Raw genomic sequence first — 25,401 nt, 5'->3', positions numbered from 1 at the left:
TTTTAGTCTCTCGGGGAAAGTGAAGGGTATGGGACAGTGGGCAGGAAGAGTTGGGCAGATCAACCATGTATTGAACGTCCGAGCAGCTCTTATGAGCTGTATGATCTCCTCCTCCCACTTAATGGGTTTCCTATCTAGTTGCATTCTGTGTATTTGTTTGTACCCCATGATTCGCTGCCCCCCCCCGGACATAGGTGTAAAGTAAAAGATCCGGGAAGATGGATGGGTCCAGACTTCAAAACGATTGAGTCCAAACTCACTTAACAATGGACTGAAAGCTGGAGAGTGGGAGACACTCTGGCAATCTCGGCCCGATTATGGGCTGCCTCTGGTACCGATGAAGCCTCTCTCCCAGATTTGGGTGTTGAGCTTAGGTAAGCTTGAGCTTTGTTTCTGGCCTGGCTGCCTGGACCAGAAATGCACCTTGCGCTCCACCTCCAACTCGGGCACACCTGCCTTTGTTAGTCGCGGCATTGAACACACGAGCAGGGAGGTCGTGCTGGAACTGTTTTAAAAAAAACAACTCTGGTTAGGCCACAACTGGAGTATTGCGGGCAGTTCTGGTCACCACATTATAGGAAGGATTTTTCAAATTCATTTACGGGATGTGGGTGTTGCTGGTTAGGCCCAGCAATTATTGTCCATCCCTAGTTGCCCTTCAGAAGGTGGCGGTGAGCTGCCTTCTTGAGCGGCTGCAGTCCGTGTGGTGTAGGTACACCCACACTGCTGTTCGAATAATAAAATCACAGAATTTACAGTGTAAAAGGAGGCCATTCGGCCCATCGAGTCTGCACCGGCCCTTGGAAAGAGCACCCTACCTAAGCCACGCCTCCACCGTAACCCTGTAACCCAGAAACCCTCCTAACCTTTTTTTGGACACTAAGCGCAATTTGTCACGGCCAATCCACCGAACCCACCCATCTTTGGACTTGTGGGAGGAAACCGGAGCCCCCGGAGGAAACCCACGCAGACACGGGGAGAACGTGCAGACTCCGTGCAGACAGTGACGCGAGGCAGGAATCGAACCTGTGATCCTGGCGCTGTGCTAGTCACTGTGCCACTGTGCCGCCCTCAGGGAGGGTGTTGCAGGATTTTGACCCAGCGACAGCGAAGGAACGGCCCATGTATTTCCAAGTCAGGGTGGTAAGTGACTTGGAGGGGGAACCTCCAGGTGGTGGGGGTTCTTGCAGATGGTACACACGGCTGCCGCTGTTCGATGGTGGTGGAGGTGTTGCTAACTTTTGGTTGGTTCAATTGGCTCTGTTTTATAACCTTTGCTCTCGAGTCGCCAGGTATCTTTATGATACCACCACGAGGTTCAAGTTCGAGTAATGACCAATAACTCAATACACCGATTAGTAAGATTTAAATCAAAGCACATTTATTATACACAGTAATCGCTACTCATGCACAAATTCTACGTCTAAGCTACTTCTACGACTAACAGGCCAATACTTAACTTCGTACTGGCCCACCAGGTCAGGGGAACAAACAAAAGGTTTCTCCTGAACTCCCTCTTCAGTTTCTACCCCTTACCTTAAATCTATCACCCCGGTATTGACCCCTCTACTGATGGAAAAAGTGTCTTCCGAATCCACCCCAACGTCTGCCACTCACAGATCTCGATCAGGTCCCCGCTCAACCTTCGCTGCTCCAAGGAAAATAGCCCCAGTCTATCCAAACTTTCCTCATAGCTCAGAGCCTCCAGCCCAGGCAGCATCCTGGTAATCCCCTCTGCAACCCCTCCCACGAACATTCACTCCCTCTGTCGCCACCCGAGTTGGCCAAGTCCCCATTTAAAATGGCGAACGGCAAAGGTCAGGGCCTTTCGTTCGGGTTCTGAGTCTGCGGGATTCGAAGTTGGTACGGATTGGTAGCTAGGAGCGCCTATCTCGTAGCGAGCATTGACTTGAGACTTACGATCTCGGCGGGCACTGGACCGGTCACGGTCAATGTTGGTTCGCGTTGCTGGGTGACCCGGTCAAGAAGAAGAGGGGCGATTTGAACTTGGGGGCTTAACCTTATAGTCCCCAGGGGCTTCCTGCCTTTCGGGGCGGACCCTGTACCTGGTTCTAGGTGATTGGACTTTGTCCAATCGCTTGGTTCGATTTCTCCAATACTGGAGCGGTTCCCTGATCGATGGGCGATCTTGAGGTGTCCGTTAACCTCTTTTGTGTTGGCTCCTGCTGGCGCCGGGGAGTCTGGCTTGGCTTTGTTTGTCCCAAATGTTGCTATTGTTCCCGGGGATTGCTCATTAGTATGTAGATGGCTGCTACATTATTATGCCGATGGTCGCTGGTATCGATGCTGTCTGGGCTTTTGCAGAGCTAAATGCACAGCAAACCTGCACCTGCTGGTTTCTGCCTGTGTTGGCTGAATTTCCCTTCAGCCTTTGCCGTTCGCCATTTTAAATGGGGACTTGGCCAACTCGGGTGGCGACAGAGGGAGTGAATGTTTGTGGGAGGGGTTGCAGACGGGATTACCAGGATGCTGCCTGGGCTGGAGGCTCTGAGCTATGAGGAAAGTTTGGATAGACTGGGGCTATTTTCCTTGGAGCAGCAAAGGTTGAGCGGGGACCTGATCGAGATCTGTGAGTGGCAGACGTTGGGGTGGATAGGAAGACACTTTTTCCATCAGTAGAGGGGTCAATACCGGGGTGATAGATTTAAGGTAAGGGGTAGAAACCGAAGAGGGAGTTCAGGAGAAACCTTTTGTTTGGAAATTGCTGCCTGAAAGGGTGGTTGAGTCAGGAACCCTTGTAACGTTTAAGAAGTATTTAGATATTCGCTTGCGTTGCCATATTCCAGGGCTGTGGGCCAGGCGCTGAAAATGGGATTAAGGTAGTCAGAATTTTGTTGACCAGCATGGGCGTGATGGGCTGAGTGGCCTCATCCTGTGCTATAAATGCCTGCGAATCTATCAACAAACACCGACCAGCATCTCGGCCCTTATCGGGAGCCGTGTCAAAACATGAGGTCATCGTTTTCCCCCTTTCGACTCAAAGCAGCTAAAATGCCATGAAACACCTCCGATACCTCCGGGTGTTTGTCTTTGGAATCCTGCCAGGAGGCGACTGAATTAAGGGAGCTAATTAAAGCACAGGGGTGGGAGGAGCTGAGGTACTTAAGCTGACAGCTGAGTTCTGGATCCTTCGGATCCGACACCAGCGATTGAAATGAGCAGTCACTGAGAGCAGAGCACCTCCATTGGGAAGCTGGTAATTACCCCCAGGGAAGCGTTTAAATAAAACCAGTGAAGAATTACAGAAAGGAAGGGAAATGCCTCCTCTAACTGGCAAAGTCGACGCAAGGTATGGAATACCTTTCCTCCAATTTGGTGATAAATACAGTGTGCCTTTAATCTTAAAAAAAAAAGGATACTTTTCTTAAAGGTGCAATGTCGTCTTGGAAAGGAGGGGAGAGCAGTTTGTTGGTGTGATGCTTGTCAATGTTTTTATGCCGGGCATATCACCATGCATTGAAAAACGAAAGGGGTTTGACATCGTCTTGCATGCAGTTCAAGCCACATTGTCGCGTAGCTTTGCGCTGTTTTAAAGTTTGTGTTCCCGATGGGAATGTTCAAACTGAGTGGTGACCTGTGACGGATTTTTGAACCGTTTGTGCCCAAGCTGCCTTGGGCAGGAGCTGTTTTTATTTTAACCGGAACCTGGGAGCGATGAGGGTAATTTACAATTTGACGGGGTGGACGGCGAGCTGTCGGTCTAAACATGCCCGGCACAGTGAACCGCCTGACCTGAATGTGCAGCAGTGAGACTGATGCACTGCTGCTTGGCGTGACTTCATGTGTTTCTTGATTTGGCCGACCCCCCCCGTCTCGCTTTGCAGTTGGTGGCGTCATGCTGTGGGATCGGAAGAGCTAGTTTACATTCCTCTGATCTTGTTCGAAACTGTCACTTCATCTTTGAAGTATCAAAATAAATGGGGCAGGGTGCAGGGTATCACTGCAATGTCTCAAGAGTGTGACTTGTTTACTATCACTGCATGTCCCACATGTATTGATGTTCCAGGCCTGTCAGTAAAGAACTCCTTTCGAATTGACACAGTCAAGGTAATTCCAAGCTTGATTCTCGGCCTGGGGGTAAGAGCATCTCTATGGCTCTCTGGTTCGATAAGTGTAATTCAACCAGGGTCCCAAACTGGGCTCGTCGCTCTCCCACAATCCTGTGTCTGAAAGTTGGGGAAGGGCAAGAATGGCTTGGCTGTGCGGTCAACTGCAGTCGAATAGCCTGCCGCCATTCGTCGTGATGCTTCCGCAGTTGAATAGTCTGCCGGCGTTCGCTGCTGATATTTGCAGAATGACCTCCTGTGTGGGGTCCAGGAGGGTGACCTTTGGCCCTGGCAAGGCGCAGAGCGGGGCAGGAGGCGGGATAACCGATCAAATTGTTTTGAAGGTGAGAACATTGATCGATACTGGACACATCATCCAGATACTGGAGCAGCACGGTAGCACAAGTGGATAGCACTGTAGCTTCACAGCACCAGGGTCCCAGGTTCGATTCCCCACTGGGTCACTGTCTGTGCGGAGTCTGCACGTTCTCCCCGTGTCTGCATGGATTTCCTCCGGGTGCTCCGGTTTCATCCCACAGTCCAAAGGCGTGCAGGTTAGGTGGATTGGTCATGATAAATTGCCATAGTGACCAAAAGATTTAGGAGGGGTTATTGGGTTACGGGGATATGATGGAAGTGAGGGCTTAAGTGGGTCAGTGCAGACTCGATGGGCCGAATGGTCTCCTTCTGCACTGTATGTTCTATGAATCTATGAATCCTTTGTGTTTAGGGGCAGCACGGTAGCATGGTGGTTAGCACAATTGCTTCACAGCTCCAGGGTTCCAGGTTCGATTCCGGCTTGGGTCACTGTCTGTGCGGAGTCTGCACATCCTCCCCGTGTGTGCGTGGGTTTCCTCCGGGTGCTCCGGTTTCCTCCCACAGTCCAAAGATGTGCGGGTTAGGTAGATTGGCCATGATAAATTGCCCTTAGTGTCCAAAACTGCCCTTAGTGTTGGGTGGGGTTATTGGGTTATGGGGATAGGGTGGCGGTGTTGACCTTGGGTAGGGTGCTCTTTCCAAGAGCCGGTGCAGACTCGATGGGCCGAATGGCCTCCTTCTGCACTGTAAATTCTATGAAATAAGTCTATGAAACATCAGTCCAATCAGCAGAGGTTAAGGTCAGAAGGAATAATCGATTGGGAATGAAAGGTATTGGTTGGCAGAGCAGCCAATGGCTCAGTTGGCTTAGAGAGTGTGGTTTGCCTGTCACCCTGAACGCCTAGATACAAATCCCAGCCTCCATCAATCTGTTCAAACCTGTTTCCCTTTGTGGACCATTGTTTCTCTTGATTAGTGGGGGATAGGCAGCACAGTCCTTCAGGACTGAGTCAGAGAAGAATCATAGAATTTCAGTGTATAGAAGCATAGAATCCCTGCATTGCAGAAGGAGGCCATTTGGCCCATTGAGTCTGCACTGACCCTTTGAAAGTGCACCCTACCTATGTCCACTCACCTGTCCACCCTGCCCTATACCTGTAACCCCATAACCTAACCAGCACATCCCTGGACACTAAGGGGTGATTTAGCACGGCTGATCCACCTAACCCACTGGAGGAAACCGGAGCGCCCGGAGGGAAACCCACGCAGACACGGGGAGAACGGGCAGACTCCACACAGACAGTCACCCGAGGCCGGAATTGAACCCGGGCCCTTGGTGCTGTGAAGCAGCAGTGCTAACCACTGTGCCATCGTGCTGCCCTAGAAGGAGGCCATTCGGCCCATCGGGTCTGCACCAACCCTCTAAAAGAGCACCCTATCTGGGCTCAAGCCCCCATCCTATCTTCTAACCCTACCTAACCTTTTGGACACCAAGGAGCAATTTATCATGGCCAATCCACCTAACCTGCACATCTTTGGACTGTGGGAGGAAACTGGAGCAGCCGGAGGAAACCCACGCAGACACGGGGAGAGCGGGCAGACTCCGCACAGACAGTGACCCAAGGCCGGAATTGAACCTGGGTCCCTGACGCTGTGAGGCAGCAGTGCAAGCCACTGTGCCACAATTGCACCAGTGAGGCCTGCTCTTGGGTGACCAACCCTCCTAGATTGGCCTGAATTGAAAGGTCCGTCTCCAGGACACTGCTGAGAGCAAACATGGATAAATATCATAGGGTGATGAGTCTTTTTCCAATTGGCGTAGGGAGGGTAGAACACCGCGAGGGTGGATGTGTTGGCCGCCTAATAGCTGCAGCATGGCGGGCATGTCAGGTGATGAAACCTCCAGGAATACATTGAATCACAGTTGGCAACCCCTAGTTGGCCCATTTTTGGAGCAATGTTAAGGTGCATTTCTGAACAGTGATCCCAGGTCACAAATCCCTGCGTTTCTAATGGGCGAAGGATAGGGCAGAGGAATTGGAAGTGGAGTCAATGATGTTGTGGGGGAACCGGAAAGGAAAGTGTTAGCGAAGTGGATGGACGATTAATTTACCGCCCAACCTGTTGTCTCCCGTTTCTGGCCTGCTCCATTCATTCATTGATGGACGTCGCAGTGCGTTGGCTGGTGTGCGCACAGCTGACTAATTGGTTGACTTTTTTCAATCTCCGTGAGGGTCAAGGGTCACTGAGCTGGTCAGATTTGTGGGTCTGGGTTTGTGATTACGTCCACCCTCGTTTGCGAGAGATTCGAGTGTTGCTGGGCTGTCCTTAATTGTCCTTTAGGAGGGGAGTGAAGAATTAACCACGTTGCTGTGGGTCTGGAGTCACATGTAGGCCAGACCAGGTAAGGATGGCAGATTTTCTCAAGGACATTAGTGAACCAGTTGGGTTTTTACAACAATCGGCGATGGTTTCACGGTCATCGCTAGACGGTTTAATTGCAGATCTTTATTGAATTCAAATTTCACCATCCCACCATGGAGGGATTCGAACCCGGGTCCCCAGAGTGTTACCCTGGGTCTTTGGATTACCACTCCAGTGGTTAATATCACCACGCCACCATCTCCCCTGTTTAGGCTGCTGTGTAGAATCGCCACACAAGGTTCTATAGAGCAATTTCCCCAGAGCGCATCCCTGTTTGTCCCCTCCTCCCCCAGCGTAGAAGCCCGCGGCTCCTACACAAGGATAGGGAGGGAGAGGGCTTCCTGTGGAGGGCAAGAATTTTGGTTGGCAGGGATTAAAGGATCTGACCTATTCCTCGATGCCAATTGAGGATCCAGGGGCATTTTTACAGAATGGAGTCTGGAGTCCATGACAACGCAAGATGGACTTGGGATGTGGATGGGTATTCTTTGCCCTGGGAATGAGTGAAGGATTCATGAGGAGCCTCTCTGGGATAATTGAAGTCCTTGTTTTCATTCCTGAGGCATGGAATGCGGAGAATGTGAGCCTTGATACCGGTGTGACAAGCGGGCAGGCTATTTCCAGACACACCACATTGCCCTCGATCCCGCCTGCTGAGGAGCCTGGTGATGACACTTGGCTCGTTATTGGGAAATGATGACTATTCCAGTCACAAACTGTTTACTGTCACTCGAGGCCTGCTTACAAGCCTCTCTGGGCCACGCCGGGGGTGGGGGCTAGCTTTTCTTGAAGATATTCCTAGTTGTATGCCTCAAGCCTCTGCTCCCTCACAGAATAAAGACCATAATGATGGGGAAAGGGCACATTTCAGATTAACGCTGAACTATAAATGGTTCAGTGTGTGACACTGACCAGCCTCTTTTGTCCCTGGAGACACGATTCAAAGCATGTCCTTACACCTCGGTTTAAGAAACTTTTGGGGCTTCTGGGGAGTGTTTGACATTCCTTTCCTTTCTGCTGCAAAGTAATTCTCTCATAGCTTCCTCTCCCCATGTTGCTAGAATATTCCATGACCAAATGGAGCAATGAAGGCTGGATTAGTCTGCGCATTATATTGATGACATGACGTCATGTGTGACACACATCGACATTCCACAGAATCCTCGAACACTTGGACTATCTCGCTCCTGCCCTGTGCAAAGCCAACTTATCGACATTCTTCACAGAATCATAGTATGCTCCCGGAGTTTAAATCCACAGCTATTTTTCCACACCTTTTAAGGAATTGTCATGAGGAGGCACTGGGAGAAGAGGCACTGAGTGTGGTTTGTGCTGCAGACGAGCTCAGATTTGAACTAAAACTGATGTGGAACAGGCCACAAGATCTCGGGCTGAAGGCAGAATTACTCTGATTAAACCTCCCTGCGATTATGTGCATGGAATTTCTTTGCAATTACGATAATGCTCCATTTTTAAAAAAAAAGTGTTTTTTCTGTTCATGCACGAAAGACACTGACTCTCACTGAGATACAGTTCCACACACACTGACTCTCACTGAGATACAGTTCCACACACACTGACTCTCACTGAGATACAGTTCCACACACACTGACTCTCACTGAGATACAGTTCCACACACACTGACTCTCACTGAGATACAGTTCCACACACACTGACTCTCACTGGGATACAGTTCCACACACACTGACTCTCCCTGGGATACAGTTCCACACACACTGACTCTCACTGGGGTACAGTTCCACACACACTGACTCTCCCTGGGATACAGTTCCACACACACTGACTCCCACTGGGATACAGTTCCTCACACACTGACTCTCACTGGGATACAGTTCCTCACACAGACTGACTCTCACTGGGTTACAGTTCCACACACACTGACTCTCACTGGGATACAGTTCCACACACACTGACTCTCACTGGGGTACAGTTCCTCACACACTGACTCTCACTGGGGTACAGTTCCTCACACACTGACTCTCACTGGGATACAGTTCCACACACACTGACTCTCACTGGGATACAGTTCCACACTCACTGACTCTCACTGGGATACAGTTCCTCACACACTGACTCTCCCTGGGATACAGTTCCACACACACTGACTCTCACTGGGGTACAGTTCCACACACACTGACTCTCACTGGGATACAGTTCCACGCACACTGACTCTCACTGGGATACAGTTCCTCACACACTGACTCTCACTGGGATACAGTTCCACACACACTGACTCTCACTGGGATACAGTTCCACACACACTGACTCTCACTGGGATACAGTTCCACACACACTGACTCTCACTGGGGTACAGTTCCACACTCACTGACTCTCACTGGGATACAGTTCCACAAACACTGACTCTCACTGGGATACAGTTCCACACACACTGACTCTCACTGGGATACAGTTCCACACACACTGACTCTCACTGGGGTACAGTTCCACACACACTGACTCTCACTGGGATACAGTTCCACGCACACTGACTCTCACTGGGGTACAGTTCCACACACCCTGACTCTCACTGGGATACAGTTCCACGCACACTGACTCTCACTGGGATACAGTTCCACAAACACTGACTCTCACTGGGATACAGTTCCACGCACACTGATTCTCACTGGGATACAGTTCCCCACACACTGACTCTCACTGGGATACAGTTCCACAAACACTGACTCTCACTGGGATACAGTTCCACACACACTGACTCTCACTGGGGTACAGTTCCACACACACTGACTCTCACTGGGATACAGTTCCCCACACACTGACTCTCACTGGGGTACGGGTTCCACACACACTGACTCTAACCGGGGTACAGTTCCACACACACTGACTCTGACTGGGGTACAGTTCCACACACACTGACTCTCACTGGGGTACGGGTTCCACACACACTGACTCTCACTGGGATACAGTTCCACACTCACAGACTCTCACTGGGATACAGTTCCCCACACACTGACTCTCACTGGGATAAAGTTCCACACACACTGACTCTCACTGGGATAAAGTTCCACACACACTGACTCTCACTGGGATACAGTTCCACGCACACTGACTCTCACTGGGATACAGTTCCTCACACACTGACTCTCACTGGGATACAGTTCCACACACACTGACTCTCACTGGGATACAGTTCCACACACACTGATTCTCACTGGGATACAGTTCCACACACACTGACTCTCACTGGGATACAGTTCCACACAAACTGACTCTCACTGGGATACAGTTCCACACACACTGACACTCACTGGGATACAGTTCCACACAAACTGACTCTCACTGGGATACAGTTCCACACACACTGACTCTCACTGGGATACAGTTCCACGCACACTGACTCTCACTGGGATACAGTTCCACACACACTGACTCTCACTGGGATACAGTTCCACACACTGACTCTCACTGGGATACAGTTCCACGCACACTGACTCTCACTGGGATACATTTCCACACACACTGACTCTCACTGGGATACAGTTCCACACACACTGACTCTCACTGGGGTACAGGTTCCACACACACTGACTCTCACTGGGATACAGTTCCACACACACTGATTCTCACTGGGATACAGTTCCACAAACACTGACTCTCACTGGGATACAGTTCCACACACACTGACTCTCACTGGGATACAGTTCCCCACACACTGACTCTCACTGTGGTACGGGTTCCACACACACTGACTCTCACTGGGATACAGTTCCACACACACACTGACTCTCACTGGGATACAGTTCCACACACACTGACCCTCACTGGGATACAGTTCCACACACACTGACTCTCACTGGGATACAGTTCCACACACACTGACTCTCACTGGGATACAGCTCCACACAAACTGACTCTCACTGGGATACAGTTCCACACACACTGACCCTCACTGGGTGACAGTTCCACACACACTGACTCTCGCTGGGGTACAGTTCCACACACACTGACTCTCACTGGGATACAGTTCCCCACACACTGACTCTCACTGGGTACAGTCCCACACACACTGACTCTCACTGGGATACAGTTCCACACACACTGACTCTCACTGGGATACAGTTCCACACACACTGATTCTCACTGGGATACAGTTCCACGCACACTGACTCTCACTGGGATACAGTTCCACGCACACTGACTCTCACTGGGATACAGTTCCTCACACACTGACTCTCACTGGGATACAGTTCCACACACACTGACTCTCACTGGGGTACAGTTCCACACACACTGACTCTAACCGGGGTACAGTTCCACACACACTGACTCTCACTGGGATACAATTCCTCACACACTGACTCTCACTGGGATACAGTTCCACACACACTGACTCTCACTGGGATACAATTCCTCACACACTGACTCTCACTGGGATACAGTTCCACACACACTGACTCTCACTGGGATACAGTTCCACACACACTGACTCTCACTGGGATACAGTTCCCCACACACTGACTCTCACTGGGGTACGGGTTCCACACACACTGACTCTCACTTGGATACGGGTCCCCCACACACTGACTCTCACTGGGATACAGTTCCACACACACTGACTCTCACTGGGATACAGTTCCACACACACTGACTCTCACTGGGGTACAGTTCCACACACACTGACTCTCACTGGGATACAGTTCCACACACACTGACTCTCACTGGGATACAGTTCCACACGCACACTGACTCTCACTGGGATACAGTTCCACACACACTGACCCTCACTGGGATACAGTTCCACACACACTGACTCTCACTGGGATACAGTTCCACACACACTGACTCTCACTGGGATACAGCTCCACACAAACTGACTCTCACTGGGATACAGTTCCACACACACTGACCCTCACTGGGTGACAGTTCCACACACACTGACTCTCGCTGGGGTACAGTTCCACACACACTGACTCTCACTGGGATACAGTTCCCCACACACTGACTCTCACTGGGATACAGTTCCACACACACTGTCTCTCACTGGGATACAGTTCCACACACACTGACTCTCACTGGGTACAGTCCCACACACACTGACTCTCACTGGGATACAGTTACACACACACTGACTCTCACTGGGATACAGTTCCACACACACTGATTCTCACTGGGATACAGTTCCACGCACACTGACTCTCACTGGGATACAGTTCCACGCACACTGACTCTCACTGGGATACAGTTCCTCACACACTGACTCTCACTGGGATACAGTTCCACACACACTGACTCTCACTGGGGTACAGTTCCACACACACTGATTCTCACTGGGATACAGTTCCACGCACACTGACTCTCACTGGGATACAGTTCCACGCACACTGACTCTCACTGGGATACAGTTCCTCACACACTGACTCTCACTGGGATACAGTTCCTCACACACTGACTCTCACTGGGATACAGTTCCACACACACTGACTCTCACTGGGATACAGTTCCACACACACTGACTCTCACTGGGGTACGGGTTCCACACACGCTTGCGCACGTTCCTAATATCTTCCGCAAATGTTAATGAGAGTCAAAAGCATTAAAGGGGAAAAGTGGGCCTGAGTGAGAAAGGTGCTGCTGCAGAGGGGAAGGCAGGCAGGGGGTTTGGCTCTCCCGAACCTGTTGTAATACTACTGGGCGGCGAACGTGGACAAGGTGCGGAGCTGGGTCAGAGGGGTGGATTCTCAGTGGGTCAGAATGGAGGAGAGTTTATGCAGGTGGTCGGGGCTGAAGGCACTAGCAACAGCGCCGCTCCCGATAGCTCCGGGGAAATATTCAAGGAGTCCGGTAATAATAGCTTCATTGAAAATCTGGAGGCAGTTTCGCCAACACGGGTTGGGGGTAGGGTCAAGGGAAATGCAGATTCGGGGGAACCACAGATTTGAGCCAGGGAGGTGGGATGGAAGTTTTCGGAAACGGGAAGAGAAGGGGATTAAGACGCTAAAAGATTTGTTTCTTCTGGGTCGGTTTGCAGGATTGAGGGAGCTGGAAGCGAAGTATGGGCTCGAGCAGGGAGAAGGGTTTAGGTACATGCAGGTTTGGGATTTTGCCAGGAAGGAGATACAGAGCTTCCCAGAGGAACCGGCCTCCACATTGCTGGATGAGATGTTGACGACAAGGGGACTGGAGAAGGGGGCAGTGTCAGCGGTGTACGGAGCTATTCTGGAAGAGGATAAGGCACCACTGGAAGGGATCAAAGCAAAGTGGGAGGAAGAGCTGGGAGAGGTTATAGAGGAGGGGGTCTGGTGTGAGGTGCCCTGGAGAGTGAATGCCTCCCCCTCGTGTGCGAGGTTGGGGCTGATACAGCTGAAGGTGGTATATAGAGCGCACCTCACACGTTCATAAGTTTTGGTCCTGTCCAAAGCTAGGGGAGTACTGGAAGGAGGTGTTTCGGGTAATCTCCAAGGTGGTGCGTGTGAAACTGGACCCGGGTCCCCAGGAGGCCATATTCGGGGTGTCGGACCAGCCAGGATTGGAAACGGGAGCGGAGGCAGATGTTGTAGCCTTCGCCTCGTTGATCGCCCGAAGGCAGATCCTGCTGGGAGGGAGAGCGCAGCCTCTCCACCCAGTGCCCTGGCGTGGCGGGGGGACCCGTTGGAATACTTGACCCTTGAGAAGGTTAAGTTCGAACTGAGGGGAAGCTCGGAGGGGTTCTACAAGTCATGGGCACTATTTATTATGCACTTTCAAGAACTGGATAACATCGAACATTAGTTGGGGGGGTGGGTGGGGGGGGGGGGGGGGGGGGAGGGGGGCTGTGTAGATTAAGGGTGACTACGGGTAATCCCTGATTCCTTTTTGTCATTTGTTTATGTAAACATGTGGGCTGATGTTTGGGGGTTGGTGGGCGGATGGGATCGTTGTTATTATGGGGATTGACCTATCTTGCTGATTATTGTTTATTGTTGATGGGTGTCAATGTGGGAGAAAATGTGAAAAAGGTGGAGAATAAAAATATTTTTTTTAAAAAGGGGAAAAGTGGGAGTTTTGTGTCCGATTGTGTGAACTGCACCTCTGGAAGTGTTTTGACTGGATCTGATCCGCTGGGTGTTGCGGAAACCAAGTCACGGAGACTTCCAGGACAGAGAGAGAGTTTATTGACTTGTTCGGTCTCGCAGCCCCCCTGACGCTTAACCCAGTGTCCCAGTTGTCCCTGAGATATAGATTAGCACAAATAGCCACTACCTGTCTCTTTGAACATTACAATGTTATCGACATTAATAAACCGTAACAATGTAATTGATAAGATATTGACAGGAAAAATGTGTAGGTTTTAGAGAGGGTAAAGAAAAGATCCACGAGAATTATTCCAAGGATGAGGGACTACAATTACGTATACAGATTGGCTGACCCCCCCCCCCCCCCCGGAGAACAGGAGGTTGAGAGGAGACTTCAGTGGGCGTACAAAATCATGAGGTTGTCTGGACAGAGTAGATTGGGAGAAAATCATCCCATTCGCAAAAGGGTGGCACAGTGGTTAGCACTGCTGCCTCACAGCGCCAGGGACCCGGGTCCGACTCCGACCTTGGGTCACTGTCTGTGCGGAGTCTGCACATCCTCCCCGTGTGTGCGTGGGTTTCCTCCGGGTGCTCCGGTTTCCTCCCACAGTCCAAAGATGAGCAGGTCAGGTGGATTGGCCAGGCTAAATTGTCCCCTCGTGCCCTGGGAGGTGCAGGTTAGGTTACGGGGATAGTGTGGGGAGGGGAGGGGGGGTGGGGTGGGGGGTGCACACTGGGTCGGTTGCTCCTTCAGAGAGTCGGTGCGGACTCGCTGGACTGAGTGAACTCCTGCACCATGGGGAGATCCTCTGGAATTCATGATGATTGTAGAATAGTTAGTTAGCATTTGTAGTTTGTGATATATTTCTTCTAGTTATCTTTACCACACATTTGTTTTATAATAAATTACTTTAACTAGTCAAGAACTAGATGTTCTTCTGTGCATCATTCACACCCTAGCACATGATGCACCTGAAGGCAAAGGGCCAATTTTCCATGGACCAGCATGGCCCGATGGGCTGAAAGGCTAATCAGAGCTCTGATTAGGCAGCATCTAAGATCCTGTGCTCAGTTCTGGGCACCTCAGTTTGGGGAGGATATATTGACCACCGAGGGGGTGCAGCTAAGATTCACGAGAATGATACTGGACTGTGTTATCTTCTGTGTTGTGGCCGTAGTACAGCTGCACACACAACATCTAGTTCTTTGGCTAGTCAGATAGTTGATTAACAAAATAAATACGTGGAAATATAACTCAACGAACTATAATACAAACGGTAATGAATAAATGAATTCCGTGAATTCTCATGGAGCTACTTCCAGTGTGACTGTCCTCTAGTACGACTTACTACCAACTCCCGGATATCTTGAGTCACATGGTTGATCCCTATCGCCATCTGCTGGTAGGAGGCTGTATGGATAACTATGCACATTACTGGGCACATGCATATCACCACAGTCTGAAAGAGTTAAAAAGATTGTACAGTTTGCATAGATTAGGTTTGTGATCCCTTGATCATCGGAGATGAAAGGACAGTCTAATTGAGGTTTTTAAGATGATTAAAAGTTCGGATAGGGGGGTTAGAGAGAGAAGTCCTTGCTCTGCTTTGGGGAGTCCAGAACATTGGAACAGGAAGTTGAGTGTCTTGGGTCACAGGAAGATGTAGGCGGCCTGGCCAAATGGGCGGATAACCAGCAGGGACTGGTTTAGCACACTGGGCTAAATCGCTGGCTTTTAAAGCAGAACAAGGCCAGCAGCACGGTTCAATTCCCGTACCAGCCTCCCCAAACAGGCGCCGGAATGTGGCAACTAGGGGCTTTTCACAATAACTTCATTGAAGCCTACTTGTGACAAGCGATTTTCATATTTCATTTTCATGTGGCTGATGCAATTTAACCCTGAAAAGGTGATACACTTTGGAGGGAGTAATGTGACAAGGAAGCATGCAACGAATGGCCCGACACTGGGTAGTTCCGAGGAACAAAGGGACCTTTGTGTGTTTGTCCACAGATCTCTGAAGGCAGAAGGGCAGGTTAATAGGGGGGTGAAAAAGGCATATGGGACACTTGCCTTTATCAATCGGGGCACAGATTACAAAAGCAAGGAGGTCATGTTGGAGTTGTACAGAACTTTGGTGAGGCCACAGCTGGAGCACTGCGTGCAATTCTGGTCACCACATTATAGGAAGGATGTGATTGCACTGGAAGGGGTGCAGAGGAGATTCACCAGGGTGGTGCCTGGGATGGAACATTTCAGTTACGAAGAGAGGTTGGATGGGCTGGGGTTGTGTTCGCTGGAGCGGAGAAGACCGAGGGGCGACCTGATCGAGGTGGACAAGATTATCAGGGACATGGACAGGGTGGATAGGGAGCAGCTGTTCCCCTTAGTTGAAGGGTCGGTTACGAGGGGGAAACAAGTTCAGGGTGAGGGGTGGGGGAATTTGAGGAAAAATGTTTTTCCCCAGTGGGTGGTGAGGGTCTGGAACGCGCTGCCTGGGAGGGTGGGAGAGGCGGGTCTGGGACGCGCTGCCTGGGAGGGTGGGGGAGGCGGGTCTGGGACGCGCTGCCTGGGAGGGTGGGGGAGAGGCGGGTCTGGGACGCGCTGCCTGGGAGGGTGGGAGAGGCGGGTCTGGAACGCGCTGCCTGGGAGGGTGGGAGAGGCGGGTCTGGGACGCGCTGCCTGGGAGGGGGGGAGAGGCGGGTCTGGAACGCGCTGCCTGGGAGGGTGGGGGAGGCGGGTCTGGGACGCGCTGCCTGGGAGGGTGGGAGAGGCGGGTCTGGAACGCGCTGCCTGGGAGGGTGGGAGAGGCGGGTCTGGGACGCGCTGCCTGGGAGGGTGGGAGAGGCGGGTCTGGGACGCGCTGCCTGGGAGGGTGGGAGAGGCGGGTCTGGGACGTGCTGCCTGGGAGGGTGGGGGAGGCGGGTCTGGGACGCGCTGCCTGGGAGGGTGGGGGAGGCGGGTTGCCTCACATCCTTTACAAAGTACCTGGGTGAGCGCTGGGCACGGCCTAACATTCCAGGCTGTGGGCCCAGTGCTGGTGGATGGGGTGAGGTGGGCAGGTCGGGTGTTTTTCATGCGTCGGTGCAGACTCGATGGGCCGAAGGGCCTCTTCTGCGCTGTGTGATTCAGCGATTCTGATTCAGCCCCTCAAGGCTACCCTGCCATTAATGATGAGCACAGTACGAAGTCTTACAACACCAGGTTAAAGTCCAACAGGTTTGTTTCGATGTCACTAGCTTTCGGAGCGCTGCTCCTTCCTCAGGTGAATGAAGAGGTCTGTTCCAGAAACATATATATATAGACAAATTCAAAGATGCCAAACAATGCTTGGAATGGGAGCATTAGCAGGTGATTAAATCTTTACAGATCCAGAGATCGTGCGACTCGGCCAATGTTGTCTACCTCATACGCTGCAGGAAAGGATGTCCCGAAGCGTGGTACATTGGCGAGACCATGCAGACGCTGCGACAACGAATGAACGGACATCGCACAGCAATCACCAGGCAGGAATGTTCCCTTCCAGTCGGGGAACACTTCAGCAGTCAAGGGCATTCAGCCTCTGATCTCCGGGTAAGCGTTCTCCAAGGCGGCCTTCAGGACGCGCGACAACGCAGAATCGCCGAGCAGAAACTTATAGCCAAGTTCCGCACCCATGAGTGCGGCCTCAACCGGGACCTGGGATTCATGTCACATTACATTCATCCCCCACCATCTGGCCTGCGAAATCCTACCAACTGTCCTGGCTTGGTACAATTCACACCTCTTTAACCTGGGGTTACCCCATCTCTGGATCTGTAAAGATTTAATCACCTGCTAATGCTCGCATTCCAAGCATTGTTTGGCATCTTTGAATCTGTCTATATATATGTTTCTGGAACAGACCTCTTCATTCACCTGAGGAAGGAGCAGCGCTCCGAAAGCTAGTGACATCGAAACAAACCTGTTGGACTTTAACCTGGTGTTGTAAGACTTCGTACTGTGCTCACCCCAGTCCAACGCCGGCATCTCCACATTAATGATGAGAACAAGGGAGGACATTGCCCTGAACTTAGACTATTCCGGAAGCACTTCTTTACATGGAACGCACTGGAAATCTGGAGCTTTCTCTCCCTAGAAAAGCTATTGAGGCTGCTGGGTTTAACTGAACAGTAAGATTGAAATAACTCGAGTACAGGTGGCAAGGAATGCGGATCAATAGCAGCCAAATGGGGTTCAGACGCAGATCAGCTGCAAGAGGGGCTGAATGGCCTCCTCCTGTTCCCATGCTGTTGCTGGAATGTTTGACAGCGTTTCCCTTCCGCTTCACGGCCCCGCGACGTTATTTGCTGTGGCCTGTGCGGATGGCCAACTCTCCGCCTAATCGAGCCTTGCAGCTGCAGCCCAAGATGCGTCAACCTGGAGACACACTGGAGCCAATTCGATTTGTTGATTGGTTTGAAAATATTCCCCCAAGTGACACCTGACCTCCCAGAGTAGCGGCTGAGGGACTGTTCTGAGTGCTCAGCACTGTGTGCGGGAGAGAGACGGAATGAAGGGACACCTGTTGACGTACTCCAGCGCTGGGATAAAGTGTTCTGCAGGAGCTACAGGATCCCTGGCAGTTCAGTCAAATATCACTTTTTAAAAGCAGAAGCTGAATTTTTATTGAGTGTCCCATCTGCTGGAAGAAGATACAAAAATAGCACAACCCAAATAGTTTCTAGGATCGCAGCATTTTACAGCACGGTGGGGAATTTGATCAACGCGCCATATTGTGCCAATTCTTGGACGGAGCTCTCTTCCCCTTTCTCCACCATCCACCTGGCCTTTCCCCAACTCCTCCAAGTACTCAGAAGCGTCTCTTTTAAAAGCTGCTGTGCTTTCTGCTCACATCGCTGATTTTGGGTTAGGAATCCATACCCAAACCCTCTGTATATAAGGGTGGCACAGGGGTCAGCACTGCTGCCTCACAACGTGCCAGGGACCTGGGTTTGATTCTGGCCTTGGGTCACTGTCTGTGCGGAGTCTGCACGTTTTCCCCCTGTCTGCGTGGGTTTCCTACGGGTGCTCCGGTTTCCTCCCGCAGTCCAAAAATGTGTGGGTTAGGAGGATAGGGCGGGGGAGTGGGGCAAGGATGGAGTGCTCGTTCAGAGGTTCAGTGCAGATTCGATGGGTCGAATGGCCTCATTCTGTACTGCAGGGGTTCTAAGATAAAGAACCTCTATCCTCTGTTCCCCGATTTTGACGGGTAAGGAGCTGTAATTATGAGGAGAGGTTGGGATTTGATTCTCTGGAGAAAATAATTCTGCGATGAGACTTGGTAGAGATATTCGAGGGGTATCCTGAGGGGTTTGGACAGAATGAAGAGTGACAAACTGTCCCCACTCAGGAGGGCATCTGGAACTAGAGGGTACAGATTCAAAATGATGGGCAAAAGGAGAAGCGATGTAAGGAATATATTTATTGACCCAGAGGATGGTTGGAGCCTGGAATCAACTTCCTGAGAGGGTGGTGGAGGCCAGTTCGAACGAGGTGTTCAAAAGGGAATCGGATTGGTGTCTGAAAAGAGAGAACGTGCAAGGTTTCGGGGGATTCAGCGGAGCAGGATTGGGTTGAATGCTCTTTCAGAGAGCCAGTAGATACTCGATGGGCTGAATGGCCTTCTGCACTCTAGAGATTCTGGGCTGGATTCGGCGGACCGGCGAATCCACCCTCTTCCTTTTGGTGACGCCCTCCTGATATGACTGTGAGCCTCCCGTGATGCATCAACGGGTCGCGCTCTCACTCATGAGTCCAAGGTCATGGGTTCAAGTCCAACTTCCGGTTTAAGTCCAACAGGTTTGTTTGGAATCACTAGCTTTCGGAGCACAGCTCCTTCATCAGGTGGATGAAGTCTTCACTCACCTGAGGAAGGAGCAGCGCTCCGAAAGCTAGTGATTCCAAACAAACCTGTTGGACTTTAACCTGGTGTTGTAAGACTTCGTACTGTGCTCACCCCAGTCCAACGCCGGCATCTCCACATCATGTCCCACCTGTGAGCCAAAAACCCATTCTTTAGTCCGACTTCTGTGTGTAGTTAGGAAGTGGGAGGTAATATATGTCTGCTCGTTTTTATAGATTTACAAAACTCGATGAGATAGGAAGGGAGGGGAGGGACTTTTCCCAGTGTCTTGGGCAGCATTAGTAAACCCGATGGTCATTTAACTCATTGATGAGACCTTGGTGAATACAGATTTGTTCTGGACCTCGGACTCCATTGGCTGTCAAACAGGTAGACCTTGAGCATGTGAGTGCACAAATAGAACTTTGATTTTTTTTTTTGGGGGTGGGGGCGGGGGCTGCCCACCAAGATTGAACCCTGCGGAGCGGCAGGCGGTACCTCTGAGCGACCTCTTTGAGGATTTGACTGCTGGAGGTCACTGCATTGGGTGCTGGAGGTCACTGCATTGGGTGCTGGAGGTCACTGCATTGGGTGCTGGAGGTCACTGCATTGGGTGCTGGAGGTCACTGCATTGGGTGCTGGAGGTCACTGCATTGGGTGATTACTAATGATTGCTTTTTATTTTTATGTTCCAGAGACAGCGATAGTCTGGAAGTGCACAAGGCAAGCTCAAATATCACCATGAGTTCAGGTAAGCGCACAGCTCTATTTGTGGGTGGGAATTACTGCCTTAATCCTCTCTTAAATCGGAGACGTCACCTTCTGAGTATTCAGCAGGTCTGGCAGCTCCTGTGGAGATTGAAGGAAAGTTGACATTTCGGGTCAATCGCCCATCATCAGAAATATGTTCATGATTGTTTTTGGCGAACTTTGTGTGTGTTAGCAAGCCAAAACGTGTTGATATAATTTCATCCTGACTGCTAAAGACTATTGAAATGTGGAAATGCGTCACCGCCAATCCCGATCTCTTTATCCACCATCCACTCGGATACACTTGGCAACGGCAGTCATGGGAATAGTGATCATACCAACGGCTCTCCACCTTCCCGGTCCAGGAAAGCTGTGACCAATCCAAGTAATGACCTGTTGAAGTGGTTCTCAACTTAGTTCATAGAATTTACAGTGCAGAAGGAGGCCACTCGGCCCATCGCGTCTGCACCGGCTCGTGGAAAGAGCACCCCACCCAAGGTCAACACCGCCACCCATCCCCATAACCCAGTAACCCCACCCAACACCAAGGGCAATCTTGGACACTAAGGGCAATTTATCATGGCCAATCCACCTAACCTGCACATCTTTGGACTGTGGGAGGAAACCGGAGCACCCGGAGGAAACCCACGCACACACGGGGAGAAGGTGCAGACTCCGCACAGACAGTGACCCAAGCCAGAATCGAACCTGGGACCCTGGAACTGTGAAGCAATTGTGCTATCCACAAGGCTACCGTGCTGCACTTGGCACAGACCAGGGAAGCCACCCCTTATGGGATGGTGCACCATAGATGCGCGCAGTGTCCTCAGGCACTGGCGTGCACCTTCTCCAACGTCACATCCATTTTTCATCGCCTTAACCTGCACTTCGATCCCGTCAATTCCTCGACATAATCAGGGATGACGGGTGCGACATAAAGCAGTCGTACCTCAACATCAGAAACAGACTGGCACATTTCAGCGCAAACAGGGGTGACATCCCTCAACTTTGACCCAGGTTCAGAGGCTCAAGAATTTTTTGTCTTTTTCTTTTGACCTTTTCAGCTGGTTTATCATGAAGGTCTCTCAATGACACCACCCCCACCCCCCCACCCCACCATCTCGAGTGTCCATTGATTGGCCAATGATTTGGCCGCTAAATTCCACGAACTACGTCACAATGAGCCTGATGTTCATCCACGTTGGCCTTCAGTTAGGGGGCTGGCGGACGACAGAGCCTCCGTGAACATCCTTCTCTCCCAGAGAACCTCAGCACCTCCACCCTAACCCTCCCCTCCCTCCCACCCTCGCGCTCGGATCGCCAATGGAGGGCCACAGTGTGCCGAATATCTTCCATTCCGCCTCCTTTTCTGATCACATTGAAAGTGTTGATTCCTTTACAATAAAACCAGCAAATCTTTTTTTCCCCTCTCTCTATTTCGGCTTCAAGGAGTCGGTATCCCATCCTCCACTCTCCCTTAGCCTGGGAATTGCACACTCAGTGGGATAAATTTACTCGATTTGGGCCTGGATTTAACCCCAGATATCATTGGTGCTGACAAAACCGGAATGAAGGCTGGGCAGGTTCCTTTAATGGGCAGCCCACCTGTACTCCCAGTTTTCGTGTCGCTCAGCTGGGGAGATGAGCATTTTTACTCTGACGTTCTTCAGGAAAGGACGATTTAACACCCGACGTGGCGTAAACGGAGCATCATAACGACCAGCGGCGGGATTCTCCGGCCCCCCAGCCCTGGGTTTCTCGGCGGCAGGGTGTCGGGAGGGGGGGGGCAGCTCGCCGTGGCTGGTGGCGGGATTCTCTGCTGTCAATGGGAGTTCCCAATGAAGCCACCCCACACTGTCGGGAATTCCACAGGGGAGGCGGGAGGGGGTGTATGCTTCCAGCGCGAGCAAAGAAACCCGTCACCAGCGAAGAGCTGGAGAATGAGTGAACTGGCTCCCCTCAATTCCGCTTCCGTGGTTGGTCTAAGTTTTAAAGTTGTTTTTTTTTTTTACTTTGTCAAATCCACATGTATTTTACTGTGGCTGTGACTAATGAACATACGTGCAGAAGGAGGCCATTCGCCCCATCGAGTCTGCCCCGACCCACTTAAACCCTCACTTCCACCCTATCCCCGTAACCCAATAACCCCTCCTAACTTTTTTCTTGGACACTAAGGGCAATTTAGCATGGCCAATCCACCTAACCTGCACGTCTTTGGACTGTGGGAGGAAACCGGAGCACCCGGAAGAATCCCAAGCAGACATGGGGAGAACGTACAGACTCCGCACACACAGTATCCCAGCGGAGAATCGAATCTGGGACCCTGGCGCTGCTGCCCGCACGGTAATGGGGAGCCAATCAAACCAGGTTTTACTGAGTCAAAGATATAGCAAATTTATTTCCCACTAAATCCGAGAAAAATTATAAAAGTGCGACATCGCGTGCACTCCGAAATAGAGGAAATTGGTCCAAATTTAATAAGTTAAGATCCAGTTAATCTCCTTTTGTCCTGGAAGTGTAGATTTTTAAACATTGCAGCCAATTTCGGTTCGCAAGCTTTGTGAATGCAGTCAGATGTAAATGTTGCAATTAATACAAGATCTCGGTTTGCTAGTAGATTTGTAGTAACGTTAGCTTTTGAACCGGGTAATAAACTTGTTCTGAAAGTGAGAGCCTAGCTTTCAGCCTGTTTCTTGGCTGAAAACGCTCTTGCTACCTCTCTGTAGTCACTGTGCCCTGGCCTGAAATATTTCACCCATTGTGTATTTCCAGGGGTTTGTGGGTGGGTCTGTCTGTAACAGCCATTGTTTCAACATCCAGCACATTGCATTTTAATGTCTCTTCTTAGACAGTGATGAATTTCAATGGGCCTTTGAATTGTAGGAAATGTCTCTCGCTTCACACTGTCCTTACGGTTATTAGTTTGTTTCTCGCCTTCCCCCTGTAATGTAGCCTTCCATTTTTAAGCAGTTTGCTCTCAGTTCAAATTGCAAAATTTGAATTGTAAGACCGCATTGGCACCTTCCCGAAGCTGGTCGCTGGCAATGCCTGGTGTCAAGTGACTTGTGACAGCCATCTTTAGCAATTGTTTTCTCTTAGCTTTAAAAAGTCCCTTTTAAGCCATTCGGTGTATGTTTGGCCAGCTGGTGGAAGTGCAGATTGATCTCACTCATGCCCAAGTCACATTATCGTGACAAAGATCAGGAGGAACAAGGGAAACACACAACTAACCGTGTCCCGTAATTGAAAGTGGGGTTTAAGAGACAGATTGAATGACTGATGGTGCTAACTTGCCTGTATCGTTTGCCTGTGCTGCTGTTCTATGTTCAGACACAGGACTATAATGCATCAGGGTTGATTCTATGATCCACACTCCCTCATTGTAAGACACCACACTGGGAGAGGACTTGAATATCAAGAGGATTGAAGTTGCCACTTCCGTTCTTGCCGCCAACTCCATACCTCTCTTCCTGACCCTCGCCCTCTGTACAATCCGATTATTCTATTGCCTATGTCCAATCCGGTACTAAGTTGCTCTTGCCCAAGATTTTTTTGCTCACTGGCCCACATTGGCTTCCGGTGCCCCACTGAGTCGGATTTAATTCTATTCCTGACATTCCTGCATTTTTGCAACCTCCTCCATTCCCATGATGCCTGTCCCTAACTGTAGCCTCCAATGCACATCTCTGTGGCAGCTAGGGAGATGCCGGCAGTGGAAGGGAGGGTCAAAGGCCGTGACTCGTTCTGAGCCATTGGGGTACGGCATCCATGCGGGGGGCGGGGCTGCTCTATCGCCGTGATGGCCCTTCAGCCCCACAGGTCATTGCTGACCTCCGTGCTGTGGTGGAGCCGGGCAGTTCAGTGCCCTCTGAGGGAACCTCTCTCCTCGTCGGTGCTAACGCACCCAATTTGAGACACGGCCGTGCCACACACTCGGGCGAGGCTGATCCCGTAAGGATGAAGAGGAGAAGACTGAGGGGCGACCTGACTGAGGTGTACAAGACGATGAGGGGCATGGACAGGGTGGAGAGGGAGCAGCTGTTCCCCTTATTTCAAGGTGAGGGGGCAGGAGGTTTAATTGGGTGTCCATTACTGGCATTGACTCAAACAACGATGACAGCGGATTTGTTAGTAATTGTTGGGTAGCTTTCTGTGTCCGGTCATTGGAGCATTATTTGGATGCTGATACTTTCACCCCCTTGATTCCTGTCCTTACACGAACATCCACAAGAACAGGAGTAGGCCGCTTTGTGCCTGCCTCACCATTCAAAGAGACCGTAGATTATTACCTCCGTTACATTGCCATTATGCCAGATCCCTTGATTCCTCTTGGTTTCAATTTGAAAGACGGCGTCAAAGGAGGCTCTTCGGCCCATTTTCTGCCAGCCCTTTTGAACAATCCAGTGAATTCCACTCTCGTGCCCTTTCTCAATAGCGCTGCAACACTTTCTCCTTCATAATGGGCTGAATGTCATCCTCTGTGCAATAAGAATCTTCTGTGTATGGGACCCCTCCCCCACCCCCGGTTCCTTCCCATTACCTCAGTGGACAGAATGGGAATCTAGTGTGACTCACCCGAGACTCACTGTTGGCAGATCAATGGCACAGTGTTTGGCACTGCTGCCTCATAGCGCCAGGGGCCTTGGGTTCAACTCCGGCCTCGGGTCACTGTCTGTGCGGAGTCTGCACATCCTCCCCGTGTGTGCGTGGGTTTCCTCCGGGTGCTCCGGTTTCCTACCACAGTCCAAAGATGTGCAGTTCAGGTGGATTGGCCACGTTAAATTGCTCCTTCGTGTCCAAAAGGCTAGGTGGGTTACTGGGGTTACAGGGATAGGGTGGGGGGGGGGGGGGGTGAGGCCCTTCAGAGGGTCGGTGCTCATTCGATGGGCTGAATGGTATCCTTCTGTGCTGTCTGGTTTATTGCTGTAGGTGTGGCCTCAGCAAGGCCCT

The 25,401-nt window shown here is 51.0% G+C and overlaps 1 protein-coding gene across 1 annotated transcript in view; it reads left to right on the top strand.

The window, feature by feature from the left end:
• The first annotated feature begins 3,170 nt into the window (after positions 1–3,170).
• The window catches only part of LOC140403686 (sorbin and SH3 domain-containing protein 1-like), a 186,776-nt gene continuing 164,545 nt past the window's right edge, over positions 3,171–25,401 (top strand). Inside the window, 2 exon segments of the mRNA XM_072491857.1 lie at positions 3,171–3,310; positions 20,397–20,452. Of these exon segments, the coding sequence (XP_072347958.1) occupies positions 3,279–3,310; positions 20,397–20,452 (88 nt within the window). The 5' untranslated portion in view covers positions 3,171–3,278.

The sequence above is a fragment of the Scyliorhinus torazame genome, chromosome 28, assembly GCF_047496885.1.
Source record: "Scyliorhinus torazame isolate Kashiwa2021f chromosome 28, sScyTor2.1, whole genome shotgun sequence".
In the NCBI taxonomy this organism is placed as follows: domain Eukaryota; kingdom Metazoa; phylum Chordata; class Chondrichthyes; order Carcharhiniformes; family Scyliorhinidae; genus Scyliorhinus; species Scyliorhinus torazame.
The sequence above is the reverse complement of the archived record's forward strand: the minus strand, read 5'-3'. Positions and strand labels throughout refer to the sequence as shown.